The sequence below is a fragment of the Pantherophis guttatus genome, chromosome 1, assembly GCF_059756535.1.
Source record: "Pantherophis guttatus breed Tessera chromosome 1, ASM5975653v1, whole genome shotgun sequence".
In the NCBI taxonomy this organism is placed as follows: domain Eukaryota; kingdom Metazoa; phylum Chordata; class Lepidosauria; order Squamata; family Colubridae; genus Pantherophis; species Pantherophis guttatus.
In genome coordinates this window covers 306682507-306694165 of record NC_142063.1, presented here as the reverse complement: position 1 = coordinate 306694165, position 11659 = coordinate 306682507, and the positions used below count along the sequence as shown (strand labels likewise).

The 11659-nt window shown below is 43.6% G+C and overlaps 2 protein-coding genes across 6 annotated transcripts in view; one reads left to right on the top strand and one right to left on the bottom strand.

Annotated features, from left to right (window-relative positions):
* MEA1 (male-enhanced antigen 1) overlaps positions 1-312 on the bottom strand; it is a 96201-nt gene extending 95889 nt beyond the window's left edge. The window contains exon 1 of the mRNA XM_034427578.3: positions 207-312. Within this exon, the coding sequence (XP_034283469.2) occupies positions 207-274 (68 nt within the window). The 5' untranslated portion in view covers positions 275-312. The remainder of the gene's footprint in view (positions 1-206) is intronic.
* RRP36 (ribosomal RNA processing 36) overlaps positions 227-11659 on the top strand; it is a 52131-nt gene continuing 40698 nt past the window's right edge. Inside the window, exons 1-3 of one of the 5 annotated variants that reach the window (XM_087888101.1) lie at positions 227-296; positions 3480-3548; positions 4260-4722. In XM_087888101.1, coding sequence (XP_087744227.1) covers positions 4293-4722 — 430 coding nt within the window. In that variant the 5' untranslated portion in view covers positions 227-296; positions 3480-3548; positions 4260-4292. Of the gene's footprint in view, positions 437-3479; positions 3549-4259; positions 4723-11659 lie in introns of all 5 variants that reach the window. The other 4 variants (XM_034427574.2, XM_087888102.1, XM_034427577.2 and 1 more) reach the window with 4 other exon arrangements.

Genomic DNA, 11659 nt, shown 5'->3' with positions numbered 1-11659 from the left:
ACCCGGGGTAGGCTGGCTCCCTTCGGAAAGCCGCTCCTGCCCTCCCCATCCGGAATGGTGGTTTCCAGGCGCGCATGCGCAACTGGCTGACTCACAGCCTCCCCCCTCCCCGCTCTTTGTGACTTCCGCGAGCTCAGCCCCTCTTCCCTCCTCCCCCGTCGTGCCGTTGCCAGGAAACGGAAAGGAGCTGTGGCGGCGTGACCTACCGGCAGGCCGGAGGAGATCGTGAAGGCAGGCCGGGGAGAGGGAACGGAGTGTGTGATCGTGTGGGCATCAGCGTGGGCAGCCCGTCACAGGCAGGTAGAACTCGTGTTTAACAGCGCCCCCCTCCCCGGATTATTCTCATATATCTTTTCCTACAGACTGCCTCTTCCGGTGGATGACCCTTAACTCCCCTCGAATGGCTGCCACTCGTCCTTTGGTTACCGACTGGCAAGTGAGAAAGGATAACATTTGAGGCATCCACAATTGGCTGCCTAATAGGAATTTATTGTTATTTGGCCGGGTCACAGAAGTGGTAAAATCTGCTGTTTAGCTAAAATCGAAGGCGATACAATGAAGCTAGTGAAGAGAAGGACCAGGGGAGACATGATAGGAGTCTTCCAATATTTATGGGGCTGCCACGGAGAGCAAGGCGGGTCAAGCTATTTTCCAAGGCACCCGAAGGCCAGACAAGAAATAATGGATGAAAACTGATCAAGGAGAGATTCAACCTGAAAATAAGGAGAAATTTTCTGATCGTGAGGACAATCAACCAATGGAACAGCTTGCCTTCGGAAGACGTGGGAGCTTCATCACTTGAGACTTTCAAGAAAAGATTGGACTGCCATTTGTCAGAAACGGTGTAGAGCAGTGTTTCTCAACCTTGGTAGCTTGAAGATGGATGGACTTCAACTCCCAGAATCCCCCAGCCAGCAGCGCTGGCTGGGGGATTCTGGGAGTTGAAATCCACCCATCTTCAAGCTACCAAGGTTGAGAAACACTGGCGTTGGGTCTCCTGCTTGGACAGGGGGTTGGACTAGATGACGTACAAGATCCCTTCCAACTCTGTTAATCTGTTAAAGCTTCCAAGTTCAGAGGCAATACTGTATGGTTTTGCATTTTGGATGATAGGGAAATAAAACAGATTGCTGGTGGTTTCATAGGGGTGAAATGACAAAATATTTTTAAATGTCTCCTGAAATACTGTATTGTTTCATACACCAGACTTTTAACTTCCAGTAGATATTTCTTCTATATGTCTGACATGTTCTTAACTGATTTAAAAAAAAAACCCTCCTCCACCTGAAATCAATAATCAAAGCGTGTCTGCATTTCTAGGGTTCATTGATAACACTTTCCATCACAATTTTAGTGAAGCTGTGGCCTGTCTACCCATTTTCTCCATCCATCTAATAGAATCGCAAAGAGGAAATCAACAGCAAGTGTTGAATGGAATAGAGTTGGAAGGGATCTTGGAAATCTTCTAATCCAACCCCCTGTTTAAGCAGGAAAACCTATACCAGTGATGGCTAACCATTTTGCTGTCGCGTGACAAAAGCGGGGGGAGCACAGGGGGGTCGTGCGCATGCGTGCCCACACCCATAATTCAATGCCTCCCCCATGTCCTTCCCCTTCCCCCACGCATGCACGCGCAACCCCCCCCGCGCACCCCCTCTTTTGGCACACAATGGCAAAAAGATTACCGGTGGGCCTGGTAGGCCCTTTTATTGCCCTCCCCAGGCTCCAGAGGCTTTCTAGGAGCCTGGGGAGGGCGAAAACGGCCTCCCTCACCCTCTGGAGGCCTTCTGGAGGCTGGAAACGGCTCGTTACCCGACTTCCAGTGGGCCTGGAAGGCCTGAAATTAAACTGATCGATGTGCGCATATGCGCTGGAGCTGAGGTAGGGCAACACTTGTGTGCCTACAGATATGGCTCCACATACTATCTGTGGCACGCGTGCCATAGGTTCGCCATCATGGATCTATACCATTTCAGACAGATGGTTATTCAGTATCTTCTTCTTGTTGCTTTAACAGTTTCTCACATGTGAACAATATGAAAAGGAGGCCTTTTGTAATGATAGCTCCTACATGTTAGAAAAATTCCATCAATGACAAACTGCCATGTTTTTATAGGCACTAATTCTTAAGTCCTTGCATGCTAGAGTCCCAAGTAACATTTAAAATTAATGTTTGTGTTGAAATATGCACATTTAATTCTGTCTGGCAGAAACAGCACTTTAAACTTTAAGGCACCTCTTTCTGTTATAATGGGAAAAGCACTTTTGTGCTATCTAAATGTTTTAGACTTCAGCTCTTTTTAGTTCCAGCTAGCAAAGGATTGTAGAAGTTGTAGTCCAAAACATCTGAATGTTGCCAAGCTGCTTGCCTTGTTTGGCCTGCTTAAAGCATATCGCTTGGAACCTGATATAAGACATCAGTGTAAGTGGCTGGGTGCTCCTGCTATCCTACTTCATCTCTGAGCAATTAAAAAGAAATTCCAGGCTTATACACCATAACTTCATCAAAATTAGCCCTACAGCAAATTGTAGAAAAGTCTAACCTGCCTCCATCCCAGAAGCAATACATGAACAGTAAAGCCAATCCATTTGATACCGTGTTTTCCCGAAAATAAGACCCCGTCTTATATTTTTTTGAATCCTGAAATAAGCGCTTGGCCTTACTGCCATGCGCTCAAAAGCCCGATTGGGCTTATTATCAGGGGATGTCTTATTTTGGGGGAAATGGTATAATTTTACCAAATTATAACATTCTGTTAAAGCACTCTAAAATATAATACAATGACCTGTTAATATTTTTCTTCATTAATTAACTCTTGCATCTAATAATTGGCAGTATTCTGCTCTTGAATATTGACAAAACCTTTTACATCAATAGACTAGCCATAGATTTGTCTGTTAACATTGAATTACTTTGAAACTGCCCAATTAATGCATTTTTAGTAACAAATCAAAGGGATCAGGTCAGGAAATAAACTACTGGATTCTACATATTAGATTCTTTTCCCTTGGAGAACTAAAGTTCTTGTTCAGAGCACAGTTTTGTGCTTGCTTAATTTTACTAAGTACCAGCTTTGGTAAGAAGGTTTTTCTTCCTGCAATACAATAAAGAGAAATACGTTATTGCTCTTGTGTTAATTATGAATTAGATTTTAAAACCTGCCTAGAGAAACATGATAATAGCTTAGGAAGAATTCATGGACCTAAGAAAGGACAGATCTTGTTTTATGGATCTTTTCATTTATAATTTTTTCTCCTTATTTTAATATGACTGAAATTAATGTTAAAAGGAATTATTAAATCACTTGATGCAAGAACTCTGGGTTCCTACCATTTTTTCTTGAACATTTGAACATTATACATGTATAAAATGTCTCTTACATGTATAAAACTTACCTACTCGAGATTGTTAGACTTCTTTCTGGCTCTAGCAAGTAAGATTATTTGATGAACATTGAGCTAAATTTAGGTTCTCTCAGTTAACAGAACTCTGGAAGAATTGAACAAGCTACTTCTTTGACGCCCACATTGGTTACTTCATTTAAAAGGTATATTCATATAACTTTTCAGTTTAGAACATAATGGAAGTGAGGCAGTATGGAAAAGTACCATAAACATATTAATAAAGGTATTATCTCTTCAGTTTTGTAATGTTTCAAATAGCAGATGGCATCCATACTTGAAATATAATGTATAGGCATGTGCTAGATGTGATGATATATAATAGATTAAAAGATTGAAAAAGAGATATCTGTGTTCTTTGTTGAAGAATCTTAATACCATAGATCTTTCCTTAGATAAGGAAATAAATATACGAGGTTGGGCAAATAATTCAAGATTTTTTCCCCACAAGTGAAGCAACTTCTGTATCTGCTCTTCAAAACAGCTATTTCATTAGCTATTCTGCTGGAAGTGTCTTCTGGGCATGCACATGAATAACTCAGACGATGTTGGAAGAACTTCTTAAGTAATTGCAGTGATGCTTTGAACAACTATAGTGGCTTCTTACTGTTTCAGGAGCAGATCCAGAAGGGTACTTCACAAGCAAAGCATGTTATCAAATGAGCACAGTGCCATAATTCCTTCCCAGCTTATAAACTCCTAGTTTATTAACTCTTTGAATACAGCTGTTTTTCATCTGGGAATGTGCGTAAGATGATTTCAAATTGAGAAATATAATTAGACAGCCAATCCCATTTTCTATTATTGAATTATAATGAAAGGAAGGCTAATAGAAATTTCTTTCTTACTTGAACTAGTGATTTGACACATACAAAAATACCAGAAGCCTTATGAAACACCTGCATGAAAATAAAGCTGGGGGCCAGCCCCGTAAGAAGAATTCCTCCTCTGGTAAGGACAGCAGGACGCCAACAGTGCAGACTCTGGATGACAGTGGGCGGATCAGTATCTTAAATCGAAAACTCTTGGCCCAAAAACGATCTCTACAAGGTTTGAGCAGCATGGGAGGTGGTGCTGCAGGAAGTGCTGATGATGCCAAAAGACCTAAGCTCTTGCCTGAAGTGAATTCACCTAGCCAAGAATCTGAAGAGGAGTCAGATGACAGCGATTATGAGAGAGTGGAGAGTGATAATGATGCCAGTGATACTACAGAGAGCGATGAAGATGATGGGGATGAAACTGGCAGTGATGCATCAGAAAGTAGTAATGAAGACTCTGAAGAAACCGCAGGCCAGCCTTCAAGGCCTGATTTAACAAAAGGTAAATAAACATTGATGCCTAGAAAAATGCAATAAATTGTGCATCTCTGTGTCACTGATTAGCAGTTCTGAGCTTTTCTTTCTTCTAAACAATCTTGGGATCATGTCAGTGAACATACACTATTTGCTTCATTTAGTTGTCCTCAAACTGTTCTCTTGATTGCTGGTTTTGTTATATAACTGTCTTGTTATATCTGTCACTTATTTTGCTAGCACTGACAGGGATGTCCTTTCTGAATGACATATTGACATGCTGCACATCTCTATAAGATGTTGCAAAGATGCCAAGAAAATGTCATTCAACAGCTTATTTCAATCACTATAATTAAATGTTTTAATCATAATGAAATAATAAGGGCTCATAAAAATATGGAACAACTAGCTTAAATGGTTGTATATATGTTGAATAATAAGAGTGTCCAGACTTCTTTTCAGAAATAAATTCAACATTCCCGGCAAAGCTTATCACTATTATTCTGTTGCAAATTAGAAGATAAAGGAAAGGACATTTAGAAAATAATGGCTTCTGTAATAAAATGAAGTGGGTTTCTTGCAAAATGAGAAGAATTGAATTGAAAATGTCTAGATTCACATACTTAACCATTGCTGTACATTGCTTTTCAGTTGAAGCAAAGGCAGCAGTGTTATAGTTATAATACTGATTATCTTTAGAAAGATGTTCAACATTTTTTCATGATATGTGAGAAATTTCTTAAATCTGAATCAAATGAATTATAGAAAATTGGGCAATTTATTTTTCCCTTATTATGATAGTAGGTTAAATTAAAGGAATTAATTCCTACATACATGTACACCTAGCATGTTATTCCTTGTAAGGTAAACCACTGCACAAAGTGCAGAAAAAGAATAAGAAGTAGTAAGCAAAATAAATGAATGGTAGAAGATATAAGAATTAATACCTTTTTAAAGTATAAAATATTATTCTGGTGCTTATCTGTTCTGTATTGACATAGTCATATGAAATCACATGCCTCTGGTTACAGACAGGAAAATATGTGACACTCTTTGATAATCTCCTTTCCCAATATTATTGCTTATTGAAAATTCAAAGCCTGATGAATAAAACAATATCGGGAAATGAGCATTGGTGCTGAAAATGAGCATTTTTTTCATGAGTCATATTGACTCCCGCAGTTAAGTATCTGAACCTTACAATAAATCAGTTTAGCTACCACATAAAAGCCAACTTTGCCTCTTGATAATTGTGTAGATGTTATTTTCATTGTCAGGTCTGTTGAGAATTAACTGCAGTGTAGAATCAAATAGATGCTTCAGCTTTCAGCCAAAACTAGTGTAGGGTCTCCTTCACGGAATGAGCTTATTAGAGCATTGTGAAACTCTCGGCAAGAAGCAGCCTGGAGCATTAATAAAGAACAAATGAAGCATGCTGTTTCCATCTTGAATATACATTTCCTAAATGTAATAAGCAATATGATATGGTGTTCATAATTGTACTTGGGTGAGATTTCCTAAGGCAGGGTTTAAGTTGGTATTTGAATTCTTGTTTGAATATCCAGAAAGATTAGGCTGTGATAAAATTCGGTTGATCAGAATCTGATCTGACTGTCTTTCAAAGCAGTGAGATTAGATGAGAAGACATGCACATTAAATATCTTTAAATGATGTTTGATGGCGATCCATGTTGTTTTCACTGTTTTGGAGCTATATAGCCATACATTCATAATTATTATATAACCCAGAAATATTTTCAAATGAGAATTGAGATTCCTTTTATGCTGATAGTTTGCCAACATATGCAAAGTCTAAGAAAAACAGAAGGGGTGTGTGTGTGTAGGGCGGGTAATAGCAGTGGTGGGATTCAGCCAGTTCATACCTATTCGGGAGAACCGGTTGTTAACTTTCTAAGCAGTTTGGAGAACCAGCTGTTGGAAAAAATCTTATTTTGTTTTTTTCCACTTGACAGGGCTAATCCTGTAAGGAAGGCAGGAAGGAAACATTCTGGTGTTGTTTCTAGCCTAATCTTTATTGCCCTGCTTACAGAAACTGTCTCTCTGGTTAGCCCTTATTACATTGTAACAGCTAAGGTTAACAGCTAGGCCCATCGGCGTGAGTGACGTTGAGTTGGCCATGCCCACATGGTCACATGACCAAGCCACGCTTACCCAGCTGGTCATTAGGGCAGAGAACTGGTTGCTAAATTATTTGAATCCCACTACTGGGTAATAGTAATATGTGGCTATAGGTGGCACCGAACCTGGCCATGTCAAATATTCTGTTGCAAGGAATACAGCAAATTATTTAAGAACAAAATAAGTACCAATAATTTAGTTTCAGACTTGGATCAGTGAGAAAGAGGTCTGGTGCGAGGTTTATATGGTGGATTGATATAAAACATATGCTTTTGTTTATTCATGTTTTAGATACAGAACATGTGAAAAGCAATTTTTGGTTGTGAAAAAAGTAGAGGGGTTTGTAAACACCCTATATCAATATCACATCTAATATGTGTTTAAATATGACCAAAAAGATGAAAGAAATCAGTATCCTGAACTCAATAAATTGAGATTTTGCCATTCTGTAACTATGAGAGAGAGGTGTATAAAAGTCTTGAGAGAAGGGAAAAACTAAAAGTTAACATGTTAAAACTGGAGGAGTGAAGCAATGAAATATAATACAGTAGTTGGATGCTTGTGTGAGCTTGCGTCTTCATTTGTTTTAATATAATTTTATTAAACTTTTAATAATTCTTTTTATAATCTATGTAATCATTAAGATAAATTGCAAGTTAATTTTTTTTAGTTTCATACAAAAAATCTATAAAGGTTTTCCAGTTAGAATCAACATAAATATTGTCTTTTCTGTGATCAAAGAAGTCAATTTAGCCAACTCAATAAGTTCCATCATCTTCACCAGCCATTCCTCCATTGTGGGCAATGCAGGTTTTTTTCCTATACAGCAGGGGTTCACAACCTTTTTGGTTCTGTGGACCGCCAGCAGCTTTGGCAGTTTCAGCAGTGGAGGGGAATGGTTTCACATGTGCAACCTAAATCCCAAGCGTGCACAAATGAAGTTTTGCACATTAGCTCCCCCTGCTCCCCCGCACCCCCCCCCCAGCTTTGGCAACAGTAATGTTACTGCAGTTATCATGTACAAAAAAAGCATTCTATAACATTTTTCCAACTGTTTTTCAATCAACCCCAAAAAAACTCTGGCCTCAATTGTATATTAATATTTAAAATCCTCTGACTCAGTGTACGTGTTTGAATCCAGAATTTTCTGTTCTTTACATGTCCAGCAATATGATACAATGTTCCTTCTTGTTCACATTTGAACAATATTATTTCTTTATCTATAAAATGCTTCTTGTGCTGAGGACCAACAAAGATGTTTTAGAGCAGGGGTCACCAACCTTTCGGACCTCAGGGGCCACTAAAGTCATAATTTTAAATCCTGCGGACCACTAATATGATCTGCTTAATGACTGGCTGGGTGGGCATGGCTAGGTGGTCATGTGACTGGGTGGGCCAACTCAATGTCACTCACGTCGAGGGTTACGGTTAGGGTTAGACACTCAGGTCGAGGGGCGCCTCGCCAGCCTCTACTCACCCCTTCCCTCCCAGCCACTCCTCGTCGCCAGGACTCTTTAGGGCCCCAACGGGAAGCAGTTGTTGGAGCTAAGCAGCCATCACGAGAAAGAGTTGGCAAAACAGCTCAGTTTAAATTGGATCTGACTAGAAAGAGGCTCAGCAGAAGCACCTCACTGAGGACTACAAGCATAGGCTTTCCAAGCAGAGGGAAGACCTGCGGGAGTGCAAGACCAGGTGCTGGCACCTGGAGGCTCAGTGGGTTGTGATGGTCAGCCAGTTCCAGGCCATGAGGCAGTCCCACTGGAACAAGGCCCTCCGGCTCTTTGCTACCAGAGGCACTTCCCTCCAGCCTGTGCCCAAAGCCCTGCACCAAGAGACTGAAGCCGGCCCCAAGTCGGAATTTCTGCCCCCCTCAAACACACACAGGACCCCAAAGGGGGAGACTCTCTGCAGCAACACAAACGTTCATTGCACGTATCTGTCCCAGGGGCCATAATTTGAGGACCCCTGATTTAGTGCAATATAAAAAATGCAAATAATTTTTCTGTGGACCACAAACATTTTTCACAGACCACCAGTGGTCCACGGACCACCAATTGGTGACCGTTGTTTTAGAGCATAACCTGGGTTTGTATTTGTTCCATATTCTCAATATAGCATGTCTAACATAATGATTTTAAAAATACATATTAACTGTGACTTTATTTTACCACAAACATCCTTGACACTCAAATCTCATGTACTTCTAACTTTAAAAGCCTTCTGTTTGTCAGCAACACTCAACTGTTTCATCCAAACCAAGCAGCAAGGTAAAAAATATATTCTCCATTGAGAGTGGAGACAGCAGCCAGTGTGGGTACCACTCATCCAATCAGATTGAAGGACTGAGCCAGCCAATAATTTCAAGTCCCGCCCCTGTTGCCGGGCAGACCCAGCTTTGGCTCAGTCCTTCAGTTGGACTGGCGTGTGGGTCTATAGCTCTGACTGCTTTCTTCTAAATATCTGTCCCTTTGTGGAAATATTGGTGTTTTTTGGATCTGGACTGTTTTATGACGTTTCTCTGCTTCTCCCTATGGACTTGGTTGCCTTGGATTTCGTGAGTTTTTTTCCCTTTGGTTTCCTTGAGAACTTTTAATTCCCTGGTGTGAAGGTTTTTTTGTTTTGTCCCTTTGGGGACCCCTGGGGGGCTTCCTGGACGTTCCTGCCAGGCTTGGCAGACCTTCGTTTCAGGATCTGGCCCTTCCTTCCTAGATCGCTTCGCCCAGGGGCTTGTATCCTTCGTAGCGGCCGTTTTTCGTGCCGTTTCTGTGGCGGCGGCCATTTTGTTGCCCTCCGCTCCGTTTCTGAACCTCCCAGCCTTAAGAGAACTTTTCTGCCTGCGATTGGGACTTTAGACTGCTGGCCTCCCTCGCCCACTTTCCCTGGAGGCTGAATTTGCTGCCCTCATTGCTCCGGAGTGCTTCTCTCCTGTTTGGACCCGACTTTGCTGCAGCGCTATTTTCGCCGCTCCGACGAACAGCTGAGCTAATTAGGGGCGTTTTTTCGACTGACGAGCAGCTAAGCAGAGGCTAAGAAAAGCACGCACGGGAACTTCAATGGTTTCTCTTGCCGTTGCAGAAGGCGGGCAGAGGCACATCATCCAGGCCGGTTCCGGTCCCTCCTGCTGTTCGCCGATCCCTGCGGTGGTGGCGCTCCCCTGCCCTGGCTGCGGGGTCATTCTTCCTGGAACCTCAGAGGGTGGTAGTAACTACAGATGCCAGCCTCCTCGGCTGGGGGGCCCATTGTCAAGGTCAGTTGGCTCAGGGCACTTGGAGTCCGGCAGAGTCCCGCCGCCCGATCAACTGGCTAGAACTACAGGCGATCTTCCTGGCTCTCAGGGCCTTCCGGAATCTGGTCTCCAACTCCCATGTCCTCGTTCTGACGGACAATGTTGCAGCGAAAGCGCACCTGAACAAGCTGGGGGGGACCAGGTCGAGGTCGCTTCTCCTGTTGGCCCTGTGACTGGGATTCTGGGCAGAGCGGCACCTTTGCTCCCTCCGGGCAGAGCATATTTCCGGAGTGGACAACTCCCAAGCGGACTGGCTGAGTCGTCGTCGAGTGGACAACGCGGAGTGGCGCCTCCATCCACGGATCCTTCAGGAGCTGTCGCGTCGGTTCGGCATGCCGATCATCGACCTCTTCGCAACAAGCGCGAATGCTCATCTGCCACGGTTCTTTGCCCGGTTCCCAGATCCTCGGGCTGCGGGCGTCGACGCTCTTCGGATTCCATGGCCGGCGGGTCTTCTCTACGCTTTTCCCCCGACCTCACTCCTACCCAGGGTTGTTCGCAAGATCTTATACGAGCGGGCGGAAGTGGTCCTTGTAGCACCTCATTGGCCCCGGAGACCCTGGTATGCGGACCTTGTGTCCCTCTCGGTGGCCCCATCGTGGCGCATCCCCCTCGAGGACGACGTTCTGTCCCAGGGTGCTCTGTTGCACCCGGACCTGGCCTGGCTCAGCCTGACCGTTTGGCGGTTGAGCGGAGCACTTTGACTGCAGTACATATTCCGCCAGACGTTATTCAGACATTGCAGGCCTCGCGCCGCCCTTCTACGGATCGGATTTATTCTGCCACTTGGCGTGCCTTCTGTTCCTGGTGTTCAGAGTCTGGCGTTTCTGCTCTTCAGCCATCCATTGTGGACATTTTATGCTTTCTGCAGCAGGGTCTGGCTCAAGGCCTCTCTTCCAATACGTTACGCAGGCATGTGGCCGCGCTGTCTTCGGTCCTGGTCTGCGGATCTCTGCCATCATTGTCGCAACATCGCCTAATCCGGCGTTTTCTTCGAGGAGCTACGAATTTGTGTCCTCCTGTATTACACAGATATCCGACCTGGGATCTCCCTTTAGTATTGGAGTCGCTTACGGGACCTCCGTATGAACCCTTGCGAACTACTAGTCTCCGTCTACTCACCTGCAAGGTGGCCTTTCTTGTGGTGATAACGTCGGCCCGTCGTATATCAGAGATAGCAGCATTGTCTATCCGTTCTGACCTTTGTGTCTTTCATTCGGACCGTGTAGTACTCCGCTTGGACCCTACCTTCGTCCCAAAAATCAATTCAGTTTTCCACCGATCGCAGGAAATCATTCTGCCTAATTTCTGCCCGCATCCTGCTCATCCCCGGGAGCGCAGATGGCACTCGCTCGACGTACGGCGGGCTTTGCGGATCTACATTAAGAGGACATCTGTTTTCCGTCGTTCGGAGTCGCTGTTTGTCTCATTTCTGCCCGTTTCCCAAGGGTGCAAGGTCTCCTCATCTGTTGTCGGTCATTGGATTCGGCATACCATCGCCTCGGCTTACGACCTTCGTTCCCTTCCGCGTCCAGCTCGAG